The 17,763-nt window shown below is 46.2% G+C and overlaps 1 protein-coding gene and 2 long non-coding RNA genes across 4 annotated transcripts; 1 reads left to right on the plus strand and 2 right to left on the minus strand.

Moving 5' to 3' along the window:
* The first annotated feature begins 1,221 nt into the window (after positions 1 to 1,221).
* Positions 1,222 to 11,499, plus strand: LOC116654298 (uncharacterized). The gene is made up of 3 exons (XR_004309442.2): positions 1,222 to 1,348; positions 2,466 to 2,585; positions 11,367 to 11,499. It is a non-coding gene; the product is annotated as an uncharacterized LOC116654298 (long non-coding RNA).
* On the minus strand, positions 7,599 to 8,191 carry LOC146757857 (uncharacterized). The gene is made up of 2 exons (XR_014936020.1): positions 8,070 to 8,191; positions 7,599 to 7,725 (listed from the first exon to the last, which is right to left on the minus strand). It is a non-coding gene; the product is annotated as an uncharacterized LOC146757857 (long non-coding RNA).
* Positions 8,801 to 17,564, minus strand: ARFRP1 (ARF related protein 1). Of its 2 annotated transcripts, none has more exons than XM_015881990.3 (8): positions 17,502 to 17,564; positions 16,348 to 16,447; positions 15,901 to 15,988; positions 15,344 to 15,426; positions 14,793 to 14,874; positions 14,434 to 14,504; positions 11,224 to 11,324; positions 8,801 to 9,699 (listed from the first exon to the last, which is right to left on the minus strand). In XM_015881990.3, the coding sequence occupies exons 2-8, from the start codon at positions 16,438 to 16,440 to the stop codon at positions 9,612 to 9,614; spliced, it is 606 nt and encodes a 201-aa protein (XP_015737476.1). In that variant the 5' UTR covers positions 16,441 to 16,447; positions 17,502 to 17,564; the 3' UTR covers positions 8,801 to 9,611. The 2 variants fall into 2 exon arrangements, with proteins under 2 accessions (XP_015737476.1, XP_015737475.2); XM_015881989.2 differs by having other exon boundaries at positions 17,462 to 17,564.
* Between the last annotated feature and the right edge of the window lie 199 nt (positions 17,565 to 17,763).

Consider the following 17,763-nt stretch of genomic DNA (forward strand, 5'->3'; position numbering starts at 1 on the left):
AAAGACCTTTATGGATCCCACTGCTGTGCTGCTGCCTCCCACTCAGTGTGTTGGGATGCCCTGTGTTGATTTTTCTGCCCATAAGACAAAATATGGGGCTCCAAGTGAGCCTGGGTCTGCCCACGCTGTGGTTCAGGCTGAGCACGTATCCAGCTTTGTTGCTGCTCTCAGCTCCACGTGGATGTGTGGGGAGCAGCGCAGGCACGGGGCTGGTGATGCACGTGGGCTGTGCGGTACGTTCCATCTCACCCAGAACAACTGATCTGGAGCAGAGCCCAGGAGAGCTTCCTGCAGCTGGATGCTGGTGCTGGTTGGGCTGTTTGGGTTTTTCCAGGTTGTTCTGCTGGGTTCATTTTTTGCTTTGGTTTTTGGTTGTGTTTTTTTCCACTGTTCTTAATCCATGCAGATCTTCGTCCCATCCATTATAGCAGAGCTTTGCTCCCACCCCCAGGAGCTGAGGAGCCTTGCAGACACTGTGTGTGATGCAGAACAGATGCATGCCCTGCCCCATGATATGGTGCTTTGCTGCTGGGGCCCCAGTGCCAGGTCAGACCCTTCTCTGCCGCACCAGAGCTGCAGATCTCAGCCAGCTGGATGAGGATGTTGAGACAACAGGGGGTAACTCAGCCAGTGTCAGGTATCACTCAGAGCTGACATTGCTCCCTGCTGTGTTGCAGGGCTGGTAAGGACCAGCTGTCGGTGCCAGCCTGGTGTGCAAGGAGCTGTGTCCCTTCGTGTGGTTTCCAGACAGGTGACATTTTGGGCACTGGGGCCATTTTGCGGCTGCCATGAGAAGTGCCAGCCCTGCCTGCAGAGTTTGTGCTGCTCTGGTGGGGATTTCTGTGTGGTGAAGCTTCTCCTTCATGCAGGATCTCAGTTATCATGGCAGGGATCTTCCTGGTCAATGCCAACCTTTAGAGCAGCATACAAGGGTGTTAGCGGGTGGATGCCACTTGGGTTCTGGGAAATGGAGCTTTGCTATGAGATCCCACACCAGTCCCATGGTGCCAAAGTAACGCTGCCTTCCTCCTCCTGCTGCAGCTCGCAGGGCTGCTCACGCTCACTGTAGTATCACTCATTGTGGAGCAACTCAGAGGATTAAACCCCCCCATAGGGTTTCACTGAAGTTTCCAGCACTTGGCAGCACCAACTTCTTCCTGGTAATTTAAATGACACTTTTCATTATAAGCTGCAGCAGAGAGGAGAAGGCAGCACCATTAAACATGGACGTGGTTCTCCCCCAGGGATGACTCAGATGTTTTGTACACAGAAGCCAATTTCCCCTGATGCTGTGAGCGCCGCATAGAAACTCCAGCCTCACAACGGCCTTCCCGATCACCCGACATGGGTACGTACTTAAACAGGAAGGAAAGAAAGAAATACCCCGCAGCTTATTGAAGCAGCTGATGCACAGCTGCGTGTTCTGCACGGGATGAGTCGGGCTCTCAGGTGCGGCGCTGACTCATGGCTGGAGCTCCCAAATCCCAGCTCCAGCAGCAGGAGGGGTTGGGACACGTCTCACTGCGATGCGCCCAGAGCAGTGCAGTGCCCCAGAGGGGTTGGAAATAGGGGTGATGAATGATGAATGGGGGCTGGAGTTGGTACAGGTTTGCATGGTGAGGTCACACGTCACTGGTTCACATCTTGGTGTCAGCAGTGAGGGCAGCTGGTGCTGGATGGTACCTGGGGGTGGGGGGGTTTGGAGGTGTGCAGTGGGGACATGGTGTGGGTTTGTAATGCAACTGGCCCCAGCTGTGGGGTCACGACTGGATCAGAGGTCAGACAAAGTCACCCCCTGTCCTGCAAACATCCCGCAGCACTGGCAGTGCTCTGATGGAGCAGGAATGCTGTGTCCTCCTGCACCCAGCCCTGGGAACAAACTGAGCTCCAGGGAGAGAGAATGCAGGAGAAGGTGAACGCAGGCTGAGCTTGTTCAAATCCGCCCACCATCATTCCAAAGAGGCACTGATCTTATCTGCTCTAAAGCCCGGGCTTTATTTGATTGTAGGGTTTTTTTCTTCTGATTGCAATCCACTGCTTTGCCCACGCTCTCCCTGCTGAGACTCGTCCCTCCCTGCTGCACGTGTTATCTCTGCAGAGCAATGCCTGGCGATGGGCTGGAGCTGTGCAGGTGCTGCAGGGCCAGTGCCAGGGAAGAAGTGAGTTGGAGGAAGTCAGCCATGTGCAAGAGCAGGAGCAGCTTAGGGGTGCTGTGCAAAGCAGCCTGAACTTGGCACCGGGGTGAGCAAAAATGGGACCTGAACCTCCCATAGCTTTCAGGGGACATGCAGGACAAACAGACGTCACCAGGACTCTGTTAGTAGAGATGCATTGATGGGACCCATGCTGCTGGTGCTCAGATACATGTGGGCTCAGGGAGCTGTTGTTCTCCCACAGGACTTTACCCTTCACTCCTCAGCCCCAGTTTCTTTCCCTTCTCAGTTTATAATCTCTGTTCCCTTCAGGGCTTGAGGAGCTTCCTGTAAAGCACAAAGAGTAACTGAGAGGTGACGCAGCAGCTGTTCCCAGCCTGGGATGGTTGGATAAATGGGAACTGAGAGTCCTGCACAGGCTCAGCACACCAGGTAAGAGCCATAGAACAGCTAAGGTTAGAAAAGAGCTGTGCTGGACATAGCACAGCTGTGCCATGACTTCAGCTGCAACCCAGAGAATGTAGAGCGGGGAGATTTGGTCATTTTTCTATGGAATTAGGAGGAAAGGACGACTTCCAAAGAGCATGAGGTCAGCAGGGAGGTGTGCTGGGGGGCTGCTGCTCTCAGCCATATGGGCTGAAGGGCATCCTCAGCTCTGCAGTACAAGGAACCAGATGAAGAGCTGGAGAGATCGCATCAGCCTCACGTGCAGATTTCCTGATGCTGGTTTCTATTTGTGTCTCTGCACTTCCTTCCCCATCACTGGGACTTGGTAGGACTTCCCAGAAGCAGCACAAGGAATATTTAGCTGGGAAACACAAAGATAAGGAGCGTACATTCCTCACTTTGTGGCCGAGCCCAAAAGGAGAAATCAGATCTTGGCAAGATAAAAAGCAAATTCTTTCCCCCAGTTTCGTCTGTTGGGTGCTGATAATGACGTCATGCAGAAACAACCAGGCCAGTGATTCAACATCTCTGGTTTACAGCTACTCTGTGCCCTTTGGTACAGCAGTTCTACTCACGAGTTGTTTATTAGGTCCTGCACAGCATGTGGCACATGAGGCCATGTGGTTCTGCCTCTTCTCCTGGCACAGAGATGAGCTGTGCTGTTAAGGTGGGTAACAGTCCTTGCAGGGGATGAGGCTGCCTGGGGGCAGCTGCTTTCCCTTCCATCCTCCTCCCCCTGCCCAGGTGTGAGCTCTGTTCCCCCTGCTTCCATCTGCAGAGCAAAGGCTTTGCTGCTAAACTGCAGTGTTCAGTACATGTAGGGATGAAACACAGCCTCAAAGAGAAGATCTGAAGATGAGCCTTGTTTGGTGTCCATTCCCCAGCTACAAAAGCCCACCTGTGTGGGTGGTGGGATTTGGTTGCTAAATCCACAACCCCTGAATGATGCTCATTTGAATGTTAGTGCCTATGCGTGCAGTGAGGAAGTGCTCTTTGTACCACTTATTCCTGAGAACAAAGAGTTCCTCATGCCCCTATGGAACATGCTCTTCTGCTGAGTGTGACTCAAAAACACACTGCTTGTCTGCAGAGGAGCTGCATGCCAGGCTGTTCGGTTTCTATAACTGCACAGCAGCTCCTGGCTTGGAAATGAACTGGAACACAAACAGACTCCTCAGGTTTCAGTTTCAGGGCATAAGGATCCAATTAATTTTACAGCGAATTTAGTTTGTCCTCAGAGTGGTGCTTACGGTATAAATGAAACACAGATTTCTAAAGGCTGCAGTGGAACAAGTTTGAATTAGTGCCTGCAAACAAAAGGAGGGCCGTGAGGATGAGCAGAGTGCTGGAGAATCTCTCCTTCATAGGAAGGCTGAGATCTGGGGTTGCTCTGCAGGGAGAAGGGTCTGGGGAGACCTCCCTGTGGCCTCCCAGTACATAACAGGGGCTTATAGGGAAGCTGTGGGGGGATGCTACCAGTGAGTGTGGTAATAGGATCAGAGGGAAGAGCTTTAAGCTAAAAGTGGGGAAATATAAGGTTAAGTGTTGGAGAAATTCACTCCAAGGCTCTGACAGGGGCTTCCCAAAGAAGCAGTGGCTGCCCTACCCCAGGGAATGATCAAGGTTGTGTTGGATGTCCCTGCTCATGGCAGGACTTGGAAGAAGACAGTCTTTAAGGTCCCTTCCAACCCAAACCATTCTGTGATGCTACAAAACATCGAGCTTGGCATCCACCTGTCTGAAGGACGCATAGTCCAAAGGATGAAGCTTTCACCACGTGCTTTTATGAAGCTTTTACCACGTGCTTTTGTGCTTGTTGGAGCTGGCAGCCGCCTCTGTGCCCTGGCAGAGCAGCGCAACGCCCACCTTACTGCCTGCTTGTGCCTGAAGATCAGATAGACAGCAGTTCCATCTGTGACGAACAAGGGCTTAAGCAGGAATCCTCCATGGTGCAACACTCCCTCCCATCACAGCTGTAGCAGAGGACTGGATTGAAGAAGTGCCGAGCGTCTGTGGATGGCTGCCACCTACAGATAGGCACAAGAAAGAGGCATTACTCATTGGCAGGGTGTGAGGGCACTTCCCGCGTATTCTGGCGGTGGCTTTGTTTCATGGAAGGGATCTTTCATGCTGTGAGTTCTTAACCAAATTTATCTGCTGCCTCACGGTGACTACTGCTTCTCGGTACCCTATGGCAACATGTGGGAGACACTTTGCACTGTCCTCCTGACGTCCTTGGAAAAGGGATGTGGACAAGGTGGTGTTAGTCCAGAACCAGCAGCCTTCAGCTTAAGGGAAAGATGGTGTCACCGAGTGGGAATGAGGAGGTTCCCCCCTAACCACAGAAAGTGATGTTGTGTTTAAAAATAACTGGCAGGCACAATTCCTCAGCTGAGCTGTTAGTCACCGCACGGCTTTGTGCTCCTTGTTCTGCTTGATTGGAATCTGACGTCAGAAATGGGGTCATGTTTTTCCCCAGTGCCCCAGCCCTCGGATATTCTCCTACATCAGCCCTGACTGCTGTCAGCATCACGATGCTCTCAGCAGAAAGTACAACCAGCATTCCCTTATGAGGTAACGGGTCGCGGAGCTGAAGATTCCTGTGATTAGATGTAAGCTGTGCAGATAAAGCTGTTTGAAAGCAACTGGCTGGGGCTGTATTCTTGGGAACTGGTTTGGGATAGAAAAGAGCCAAAACACGCCTAGAGAAACGAATGGAAAGCCCCCAGTGGTTGTCACAGGAGCTGGACTTACCCGAAGAACGGTACAACAGTTCTTTGAGGGATTTCAGAAGCTTAAGAAACAAAACTGCATGAAAAGCCTGACGTCCAGCACACCAAATAATGGCCATGTTACGCTCTGGAGATGTTTCATGTGGGATTTCCAACTTCAAGTAAGTCGGTTACAAAATCCCGTTGTGAAAAAGCACCTGCCCTGGTTTCCCTGCTGTTCTTTGTCCTGATAAGTGCTCTCCAATGCCTCTTATTTCTCTGCAGGCAGATTTGAGCCAAAATGTTAATGGAAAACTGTGCCAAAAGGGATTTTGAGAGGGCACCCAGCCCCCATCCCACCTGCAGGGTCAGTTCAGCCTGCTCTCTTTCTTGCAGCTTGCCCAGTTTGATGTCAGGAAACCCGCAAACACTTGGAGTCACTTCTTTCAGCCTCTAAAAACGGGCCCAAGACTGAAGGCAAACCTGCTGTGTGGACACCACTGTGGGGCTGCCCCTCAGACACCACCCACATCAATCAGATGGTTTCCAAAACCCATGATTTGAAGGGATGATGGTGAAGACCAGAGCCAGTACAACCCTCTTTGCCTTTCTTAGCAGTTCTCTTTGGAAGTCCCCTCTTCAGGCTGGTTTTCTTGCTAGCAGACAAGATCCACCATCCTGTTTCAGCAAATGAAATTACCTAAATCAATCCCGAACCTTGTAAGTAAGGATTCTGATCCAAGTTTTTAGCAGAGGACTGTTGCAAATGTTTATTTTCCAACCCCACGATGGTACCTCATAGTTATTCATGAGCCCTTCTGGAAATCATGACTAACCACATCACCTCGTGTTCAGTGGAAACATCGCTGCTGAAGAGAAGCAAACTTCCAGACCCACAGAATGTTTCCTTTAGTTTGAGATTCCTATCTGCGTGTGTAAAGGCAGATCCTTACCTCAGCTGAATGGATGCGTTAGACATGGCACAAAGGATGGGCCAGCAGCACAGGAGGAGGAGATGGTAGGGAAGAAAAGACTAAGGGCAGCCAGAAGAGCTGTAACTCAGTCATTCCACACCTTCCACCAGATCCAAGCGAACATGAAATGGTTGCAAACACAAGCAGCACTACAATGAGCAGAGAGTTCAAAAGCATCAAAAGTGCTTTTTTGGGCATCATTCTTAAGCGATGCTGTTGTCTCCTGTTGCTAACAGCTAATAAATGTTTGCCCAGTAGGGAAATTCCAGAGGGGTGAGAGAAAATTAATCTCCTGCTAATGTTCAAACAAGGCAAGTGAAATACCTACCACTGTCCTCAGCCATTTAGTTTTATCTCTGTGTAAAGCACATCAAAGGAAAAAAAACAATTACTAAGATGAGTTTGTTTTGGAATAGGAAGCAACTGTTTGGAGAAATGAACTGCTGTGAATGGGCAGAGGCAAAGCAGACCCATCTCAAAGGCATCTGAAACACTGCTCACAATTACCTGCACTGAAATGTCCTTCCTTTCCTTGAAGGTTTTCTAGGGACTCGTAATGGAAAAGCATTCTGTAAGGACCTAAAGAAAGCACAGGTCTAAAATATGATGAATCACTGATGAAATCACTGATCAGGACCCAAAATGGTTCCAGCATGGCACCCCTGCCTGTGCCAAGGGGATAATTTCATTGGTGTTTATGAGTTACGTACCGTCCCTTTTGAGAATGCTTTTTCCATACCCACTCCATCCTATTCCATAGGTCAGTCCTGAAGCATCGTTAGCAGTATAAACCCATTTACAAAGACAGAAGCTGAAATAAAATCAACTGAAGAAGCAAGTTGTCCTTGCGGACGTGTTTATGATCACGTAGAGCAAACACAAGCAAAACCCCCAGCTGACTTAGCAGCACTCTGCTCTCAGTGTGCTTCAAACAGAGTAGCTGCACGCTGTGCACCATTGGTGAGATACAAGTGTAGGTCATGCTTGCACAGCAAGATTTTTATCTTGTACCTCTCAGCTGATCCAGCTGAATTCCTTCACTGCAGTCATGCTGCAGCGTGGAGGACACACCAAAGCAATTCTAGGACTGCTTTGACTGTGTTTACTTACTGGGCTGCACTCAGAAATCTTGTGACCGTACCAGGTACTTGGTCATGTTGGAAAAATCTGACTGCTAAACTTGTCCTAAAACACACCTTGGGTGCCAAGCAGCCACACGCCCCATCCAATACCTGCTGTGAGTGTTAGAAGCTAATCCTCCTTGACTTCTGTGGGCTGATGCATCTTTCCAGGCACAGAACAACCACCACCACTCCCAAACATGAGAACTTTGTATTTCGAAGTCAAAACGTTGCTTGGTATCAAAACATTCTTGGTGTCTAGACACTTATGAGAACAACTGTTTCCTTAAGCTCAAAACTGTTTTTCTTCTCTCATCTCCTGTGGTGAGAAAGAGATCTCAGAAAGGTATGAGGAAAGCTTGGAAAACCCCTGGCATCCAATTAAATTGATATTTCACATTAGTTGACTGAAGAATTTTATCTCTTAGCTTTTCTTCTCCTGTTACTGTTTTACGTCTTCAGCCTAATTGTTGACATCAACCCTGCCAACTGAAACAACAGCCAGGACCACAGTTACCTTGAAAGGCCTCGTGCTTTCAGAGATGGTCAAGTGGGAGAGATGTCCTTTACAAGTAAAGGCCACTGAACATCCTGTTCTCTTGCACACCTGAAGCTTTCAGCCTTACAAAACATGCAGCACCTAGAAAAGGAGCTACTACTTACTTACTGAAGTGTTCTTCAATTAATCTTCTCGTTCTGCATCCACAGAGTGTGTAGGAAACCCAAGATGGGTCACTGGGTCTAAAGAAACCTAATGACATCTCTTGCTTCCAGCTGGATCTGTGATTCTGGAATCACTTCCATTCTGCACCAATCACTGTTTTTCTTGCAGGACAACTGCCCAGCCTTCTCCTGTCTTAGTGGTACAGAGAAGTAAGATTCTGCTCTGGCTTCATGTACTTTATGAAGTACTTCATGTTCTTTCACACCTTGACTCCAAGCAAGGAAATGAATGCTTTTGTGGAAAAAAAAAAGGATTGGCAAGAAGTTGAACACAGAACATTTAACACAAAGGGCTTTGGCAAGAGCCAGATAACATATCATTAAACAAATATCACCATGTATCTTACTCAAACAGAGCCAGAACAATGTACACTTCATCAGGTGCAAACAGCTCTGAACACCCACCAGTGCCAAGAGTAACTCAGCCACACAAAGAATAATGCCCACAGCCAAACCACCATTAAATGCATCCAGATGTTTTCAAAGAGGTATTTGGAGAAACGTTAGCGATACATCCACAGAATTACCAGCTGGGTTGGCCACAAGAGAAGTGAGCAGGATCTGACTTTGAGAGCTGCCTTTCTGTTCTTTCCTGCATTTCAAAAAGCCATAGAAGGCCAAGTACCAACGTTCCTGAACTTATAAGTCTCATCAGTTGCTTGAGCAAGAGATTTGGAAGGAGCAGGAAGCTTTATTGCATACTGATTTTCTCCCTGCCTAGAGGTTCAGATTTTGGCCTAGACATTATACACAGAGTGCCCCAATTCATTCCAGTTAAACAAATCAATCAATTATTCTTACAATTAAGAAGAATGCACAGCAGAGACTGGCAGTCAAAGCAAGGCAGTGCTTCATGTCCTGTTACAAATACCATTTTCAAACAGTGTATCACTGTGCTACAGGTTGGCTTCCATATCTGCATTTACCACGGGTAAAAGTCATTGGATCAAAGTGCCAACTGAAAACTGAATTATTATCAACACTGTCTCTCCCCATCATACAAACAAAAGCATAACAGGGCCAGTAAGACCACCTTTAGTAGCCATGGGGCTGGAGCAGCAAGGTATCTTTTCAGAGAGAAGGGAGAGCCATTCCCTGTGCTCCTTCCCTTTCATATTCATGTATTCGGTTCCTTCAAGAGAGGAGAGTTCCATGTTACTGGCCTCTAGCCCATCAGACTAATAAATCAAGAGTCACAAAGTAATACAAAGTAGAAAATGAAGTTCTTTGCATCTGCAACAAAGTACAGATTGCCACTCAGTCTATGCCCTCAGGCCAATGGCTTAATACTTGACATAAGAGATTCCCCCCAACCCCAGCTGGAATCCTTTGCTCAGGTTTTTTAGACAAAGAAAGAGAATGTTCGTCTTCAAACTTCGGAAAGAATCAGGTGTAATAGAAATCTGGTGGACCACCTTCTTTAAAGAGAACACTAAGCTGTGTGGGAAGAGAATGTCCATTCCTTGGCTGCCTTGCAATTCCTTACGTTATGTCCTTCTTTCTTGGGGGTCGGTGGATGTTCCTCACCACGCACTTCACCATCCATTCAATTCCCTCGTTCACTCCTTTGCTGAGGAAATAAGACAGGTAGGCAAGATTAAAACACACATGGTGCATGTAGGCCCTAACTGACCACTTACATGAGAAACTGAAGGGCCCTGCCATGCACTTAAGTGCTGGCATTACTATGGTAGCTTCTCATACATCCAAACAATGGGAATCTGATCTTTTTTCAGCTTGGCATTTAAAGTCCATCTTTTGTTTCTCGGTTGTTTCCACATGTCTATGTCCAATCTAATGAGTCATCAACCCTGGGGAAACCTTGAATGTTAAAGAACTTGAGAGTCAGCTCCTTTGAGGTTATTTGCTGCAAGTCCCAGACTAGTTATATCACATATTCCAATCTGGCTCCCACTTTCTGTAATCATCTGTGCTGGGTTTGCCAAGCAACAAACCAGTCAGCACAGCTTCCCATACAGGACTTCTACCACTATTATTATTAGTGCAAACTCAAAATGAAATTCTGCAAGGAATTTCCACACAGATCAAAAATAGAAGTGTTTGTATGAAAACCACAATGGTAAAGGTTGCATTTCATAAGGCTGTTATCTAATGCTTCTCTTCCAGTCAGTGCTTAACCATTGTTTTTATTGATGTGGTCATTCATCTGCTTAACAGCATTTGGCTCTTAGTAATGTAGGCAGCTGAGATTTTTCCCCATGGGTTAAAAGCTTTACTTATGTTTTCCAGTAGCCTGTGTCAGATTACAGCCTTGTTGTTACATTAAAAAAAGAGAAGAAATCTCAAAGCTCTGGATTCAGTACTTTGGGTAGTAATTCATTCAGCCAGCAGTATTTCTCTAATCACCTCTCACATTGCTTTTGACTTCATGCCAAATAACACTTTTCACTGAAGAAATAAAAGTGTTGCCAAAGTATTACAAGACACAAGGATGATGCCAAGGTGCTGAGAACTGAGCAGCCTGGTCAAGGCCATGGCACGCAGCTACGCAGGCACAAACAAATATCCCAGCCTCCCAAGTTCTGGTCTGTTCTAGTCGCTGTGTCTTAAACCACACACCTCCCTGGCTCACAAGCTCTATCAGAGACAGCTGTATACACTCTATCTATATAGCAAAGCTCATCTGCATGCCCAAAAATATGACAGCAAAAGCATAATTACCAGCAACAGAACACCACTCATTGCCCTATCAGTGTCATAAATAGCTGTATTTTCAATTGACTTACTGCATAAAGGCCTGGGGCTGCAGCAAAAGAACCACTGCAATGATTAATGTGTATGGGGAAGGAAAAACAACGGAGAACCATCACCAGCTCCATAAGCCCCCAAGTGCCATTGCTTCATGCCTGTAAGCAGACAGGGCTGCTACATTTTCATTATGTTTTATAGAAAGGATTTACAGATGGAGTTGCTGACCTGGTACAAGTTCAAGGTTAACAAAGGTGCATCTGTCACTGCTGGGAAGGAAACACAGCACCCTTACTGTGGTTACTGCAGTGTGCCATACTGATCCCCTTGCATAGCACCACACAGCTGTTCTGTTAACCAGAACACCATCAGTTCTCATACTCACCCAGTCAGAGCAGAGCAGGCTTGTGTTAGGCAGTCTCTCTTCCCAATTTTGTTAATGCAGTCACTAAATGCTGTTTTGATGTCAGGAATTGACAGACAAGTCTGCAAAGAAAATCAAACAAGAGCTTTCTTTCTATGTTTTAGACATGTGTTTACCCAAACACCACATCGGATCCTTTTGAGACTTGAAGGATTAAGCCACGCGGAAGCATAGTAACATCACAGGAGTCAGCCTGGACTTGGGAGCTGGGATTCATACCAGTAGGTGTGGAAAATGGGTGAGAGATGACCTCCAAATGATCAACTTGTTCAGGTTTCTAAAACATTCAGCTTGTTTTCTGTATGACATTCACTGCCTGCCAGGAGCATCTGAGCTTCTCGTGCTTTGGAAGCCACAACTGACATTTTCTCTTAGTTCCTCTCTTTTCCTCCTTCCCATCTCCATTACAAAACAACTGTTTATAGATGTGTTTTGTCTCCTGGCTGAAACCAAGGAGCAAACTAGGGAAACTGGGTTTGTGACCACATCATCAGCCTACCAGTACAATGATAAAATCCACAGATGACCTTTCTGAAATGATGCTATCTACCACACCAGAGGAAAATCACAACTCGAGGAGTCTGATATCCATCTTCACTTCCCCTAAAGACTGTGTGCAAAATCATCACTTCACGTAGGCTCCCTGAGGCACGGTCATGCCAGGACAAAGCTTCAACCATGGGCTTCCCAGCCACCTCCAGGGTAACTGGCAGAATGGAACTAGAAAAGGAGCCAATGATAATAAGGTAGCTAATAATAATAAGGCCCAAACAAAAATACTGAATAATAATAATGATTCTAACTAACCTGGCCTACATTCTGTGCTATGTTATTTTTAATGGATGCACTGGTGGGATGCTTTCCAATATCTCACTAATTTCAAGCTAAACTCCCAACATTTATCCTATGACCGGGAATGCAAGACCTCCTCCCAAAGTCATCACACAACACTCCATTTCCACAGGCTCATTGTTTTAGCTCACTTTCTCCAGTATTTTTAATAGCTTTCCTAAGTGAGGCATTCTGTTCCCCATTTTACAGCTCAGCAACACAGAGAGTTTAAAGGCCCTTAAATGCTGCATTCAGATCAAAACCACAAAGTTTTTGTTTTGCTGTTTATTCAGCAATCAACAGGTAAAGCAAAATGGGCCAAAAGTGGGACTTTGACTTGAGAGTCAGCACCAAACACTACCTATCAGATATGGATGCCCCCAGTAAAGCTACAGCTCCTTTAAAACAAACAGAACCCAAACCAGCCCACTAACAACACACTCAGCATTTAATCAGCAGTTCAGAATGGCCTTGTATGGAAACTCTGCTAAACATAGAGTGTATTCCTGGTAAAAGAAAATTCACATTCTTTTCAGGATAGAAAAACTGCTATTTCACTGCCCATGATGTTATTCCATCTCCTGATACTGCCAAACATCACTCAGCGCTGTGTCGATACAACTTACCCCAGGGTAACAGTGGCTGCTAAGAGAGGAATTTCTGTCTACAAGCTATTCAGCATCAGAGCCAAAAAGAATCTCACCCTTTACAAGGCTGCATGCATTTCACAACTTTCTTCACTTGTTCTTCAGAACACAAATCCATGCCAGAGTTCGGAGACGTTACAACACAAATATCCTTCTGACCTTTGTAAACGTAACCAACCTACATTATTTTTTCGCCCAGAAATACCAGAATGATTAAGACACCATTTATCTTCCCTCATTATGATCTGTGTTAACAGCAGAGGAATGCTGGGGAGAATTCTTCATTCCAATGACATGCCTGGAGAATCACAACAGAGTAATTTGCTCCACTGATTGCTCTGTAATATTGTTTTCTTCCAAAGGTCATCACTTCTGCTACATCAGTGGAAGAGAAAAAAGCCCTCTAGTTTTCTAATCCTTGCTTACGAAAGCCTAAATAATTACTCAGAAATACACTACAGACCCTTCAGTATTTTGTTAATAGCACTGACGTCCCTTCACTCTGTGTTCACATCCAAGATCACAGTCTAAGATTAGGCCCCTATGTATATAACTTAGATATTACTTGAAAATAGATACACTTCCAGTCAGCGCAGCTTTGCTCATCTCATCACAGTCCTGTGACTGCATGAAAGCAATGAATCTGTGGGCTGCTCCTGAACCCTCATAGTGTTTACCTTAAAAGCCTGTTTCAAGTACCTCTTTGTAACCACGTGAAGAGGTCTAGTTGTTCAGTTTGCACTGGCCCAGATTGGGTGCCAGAAGAACTGACCTCTGCAGTAAGTCCATAGCAAAAAATGCATACATGGCCATGAGGAAATTTCAGTTTTTAAATCACAGCATGTAGTTAAATTTCAATAGCAAAAAGAGAAGAGTGCAGATTGCTCACTGTTACTGTACTGCTGCATGGAAGCACAAGAGGTAACATTCTAGTTTCCACATAGAAAAGACACTCATCTTTCCCAAACACAAGAGTTCACAGCAAAGTCACAACCTGAAATCAGGAATTGTGGATCTTAAGTTTATGCTGTCCCTAAAGTGGAATTAACTTTTTTTCTTTCTGTGCCCACATAACCTGATGATCACCCAAACGTCTCCTGCGTTGTACAAATGGATGACAACAAAATCCTCCGTTATATCTGAAGTGGTATCTATGGAAATCTCAAGGATCTCCCACAAATACACTCACTGAAAAAGGTGCACAGACCAGGGGAAGGAGCTGGGAAGCACTGCCACACTTTGGAACAGACGCTGATCACAGCTGCAAAGGCTCCTACTCCATAATTTCCCAACAGTCTCTAGCTCCATCTAGAGACTGATCTCTCCAACTGCAGTACCGGAATTCCACATAAAACCCAGAAGAGCATAAACAAAGTTCACTAACAATGTTTTGCTAAATAAACGAGGAAAGAACCATATCAAGATACCAAGCCACAGCACAAGAAAGCCCTCCCATAGCTATAGTCTGTTCTGTTCACAAAAGAAAGTTCAAATCAGGAGAGAAAAGTGCCTCTGTAGTAAACTTACCTGCATCACTGGGAGAGAAAGGAAAAACTAAATTCAAAGAATTTGTTTCCAGCAGCAAGAAAGCTCAACAGGTATCAGTCCAGGAATATAAAATAACTTAAATGCAGAGCCCAACTTCCCAATGTCTGTTTGCTCATTTAAGAAGCACACGTGCAAATAATCTTACCTCTACATCCTGCTTGTTAGCTAACACCAGAATGGGAACTCCTTCCAGAGCTTCACTAGTAATCATCTTCTCTGTAAAGCACAAAAAACGGAACAGAGGTTTAGCCAGTTCTGGAGGACAACACTGTGCAGATACAAGACCCTTATTGCCCAATGAAGCAAGAGGCTCCTCCTCATGCTGTATTTTTACTTGCTCCAACCTTTCAGCTTTCTGCCTCATAAACACAGTTATTTATGATGAGAAGATGCAAATGTACTACAGATGTGTCACCAACTGCAGGATCAGACATGATGGCAACAACAGAACAGTGCCAAGAAACACGAGGAAATCACAGGACGGGTAAAATACAGCAAACTCACCAAAAGCTCTTTTAGATTCTGAGAGCCTCTCCTCATCAGTGGAGTCAATAACATAGATGACTCCATGAGATTCAGCATAGTACTGAAAGGACAACACAAGATATTAGTGCATGTATAGGGCCAACTGTTACTCTTGCAGATTTCTATTTTACTTGGTAGAATTTTGATACACGTGAAAGAGATCAACCACGTAAAGCCAGATGTTTCCATCACATATATCTGGAGAGACGAATGGTGTCACATCACATGCATTGCCTACTGAATGAAGCAGGTGAAGAAACACATCTGCCCCCCAAGCCCTGAAGAGCTTCTCCACCATCACAATCCTCATATCTAATGGTAATTACCACCTGTAAACACTAATGCAAATATGAAGCACAATCTTCATGAAGATAATATATATATTGAAGCTAATTTCACAAAGATACACTCAAACCTTTGGAGAAGTGTTGATGCTGAAGACTAAGGTTACCATTAAACCCATATGATGATTAAAGGATCATAGTTCTGTAATTGTGAAAGAGACCAAAAGAAAAAACTACATCTCCAACCTTGTCCCAAAGAGACTGCAGCTCCTCCTGGCCCCCAAGATCCCAAAACATCAGCCGAGTTTTGCCAACATCAATTGTACCAACTAGAAGGAAAGAAGAAAAAACAATCCAATGAAAACCAAAAAGGGTCTTTAAAGCACAGACACTGAGAGCGCTGGGGTGGAGCAAATTATATACAGTGCTACTTCCAGCAGCACAATACATGAGGAAGAAGTGACCTCTATATCAGATAGAACCACATCAGTACAAATAATATCAGAATCAGGCCAAAGAATTCCAGCAAAATGTTACTGCTGAGTGTAGCCCTGTAATGGAACATCTGCTTCGTTAGGTTTTCATGGTTTCAAGGTTACCTTTGTTTATAAGCTAAACAAGTCAATCTTATTCTTACACAAAAGAACAAAGGGGGTTGGGAGAGAACACTTTCATTTGCAGGGTCTATTTTGGTCTTGCTTACTCTTAAGTAATTCAAACACTCCAAAAGGAACTGTTGCCTAACTTTGCAAGGAGGCCAAAATAACAACAACAACAACAACAATCCAGACATATTTACTTACTGTTTAAGCCTACAGTGGTTGTGATTTTTGACAGACTCATCCCTTTGTAGTTCTTGTTAAATCGAGTTTTAGTCTGTTCAAGGAAGGTCTGAAAAGGAACGTGAAATAGTATTCACTCTCATATATTCTACTGCCTTGGGTGACCCTGCCCCAGATCTCCTTTTTCATGACTGCAGAACCTTGTTCCAATAGATACTGCCCTACCTAACCTTGAAACAAAGCACTTTTCTCGCTCCCTATTTCAGTGCAGAAAGAAGGGCTCACAAGGATTACAGGATTATCAAAGCTTATGCTAAATTTAAATACGAGATAAAAGTTGATTCCTTGGGGGCAACATCGCTTAAATAGCTCATGTTACAGACAAAGACTGACCCATCTGGTGGAAGTTTTATCTCTGAAGATGGGGATGTTTAGAACTGCATGCAATCGGTAACGCTCAGCACTTACTGTTTTACCAGCATTGTCCAAACCGAGGATCAAGATGCAGTACTCATCCCTCTGGAACATATACTTATAGAGCCCAGACAGCAGAGTATACATCCTGCTCCTGCAACAGATGCCAGGAAATCATTAACAAACAGATTATCTCCGGAATTCTTCCATTCCACGATCTAAACTTCTCCCAACATCAGATTAATAAGTGACATTACTCGTTTATCAGTAACTCTTAAGCCAACCCTAGGACAAATCACAGACACAAAAGGAAGAGTGCAAACAGCTCAAGATCCAATGTTCAAAACGTGATCTTCCAAGTAGCTTAACCTGTGTTTCAGCACACAATGCACAGCATCCATTATGAACTCACTTCTCAACTCAAAGTTTGTTCTCTCTTGGACTTAACAGCAAGCTAAAGTCTGCTTGAAAGAAACTTAGAGAACATATAAGACTCATAGAAAAGAAGCCAGTGGTGTGAAGATATAGAGGAGTGTTCTGAGCAAGAATGTGCAGGTTGGTGACACATCATTCTGTTTGTGACAGTATTATGGGATGTTCAACAGCTGAACCGAGCTCACAGCCAGATCACAGGATCACAGAATGACCCGGGTTGGAAGGGACCTCAAGGATCATGTAGTTCCAACCCCCCTGCCTGGCAGGGCCACCAAACATACACCTTTACTACATCAGGTTGCCAAGGAGACCCCATAGATCCCCACAGAGACCCCATAGAGACCCCATAGAGACCCCATAGATCAGGTTGCCCATGGCCCCGTCCAACCTGGCCTTGAACACCTCCAAGGACGGGGCATCCACAACCTCCCTGTGCAGCCTGTTCCAGTTCCTAACCACTCTCCTAGTGAAGAACTTCCCCCTAACCATCCAACCTAAATCTTCCCTCTTTTAACTTCAAACCACGTACCCAGGCGGTGTGTGTAGGAACCCTCACCTATCCCAAACTCTCCCCTCTCCAGCAGCAGCGCTGCTGCAGCACCCGCTATACAAGCAGTTGGTCACAACACAACGCCCCTTAGACCCCCCTGCCCCACATCCCGCAGCCCTCCCCGCCCTCCCCGCCCCTCAGAGCCCGGCTGAGCTCCCAGAGCCCCCCACAGCCCCGCCGTACCCCGCAGGCCCCGGCCCGGCCGCACACCGCAGCCCCTCACCCGGTACCGGGAGCTCCTCCCGTCACCCAGCGCCGCCTCGCTCCCCCACCACACCAGCCGCCGTCGCCGTCCCTCGCGAGGCACTCTGGGAAGTGTAGTTCTCACACCGCCTCTATGGCGGGGAGGTGGGGTTATTTTAAACTACAACTCCCAGAATGCTCAGCGGCGCCGGATGCGTGGGGCGGGCCCGACTGCGCAAGCGCACTACGGAGAGATTGGTCGCTGAAGTGGCGTCGCGCGACAGCTGGAGGAGCCGGAAGTG

The sequence above is a fragment of the Coturnix japonica genome, chromosome 19 (assembly GCF_054131305.1).
Source record: "Coturnix japonica strain WE chromosome 19, WE-NBRP24, whole genome shotgun sequence".
Lineage (NCBI taxonomy): Eukaryota > Metazoa > Chordata > Aves > Galliformes > Phasianidae > Coturnix > Coturnix japonica.

Bases quoted from the DNA above. Each gene is read 5' to 3' on its own strand.
- ARFRP1 (XM_015881990.3), bottom strand. From the start codon at position 16,440: ATGTATACTCTGCTGTCTGGGCTCTATAAGTATATGTTCCAGAGGGAT. The intron at 14,875-15,343 runs GTTGGAGATGTA...TTGTCCTTTCAG, and splicing joins TGCAGTCTCTTTGGGACAAG to TACTATGCTGAATCTCATGG. The intron at 14,505-14,792 runs GTGAGTTTGCTG...TGTGCTTTACAG, and splicing joins AGAATCTAAAAGAGCTTTTG to AGAAGATGATTACTAGTGAA.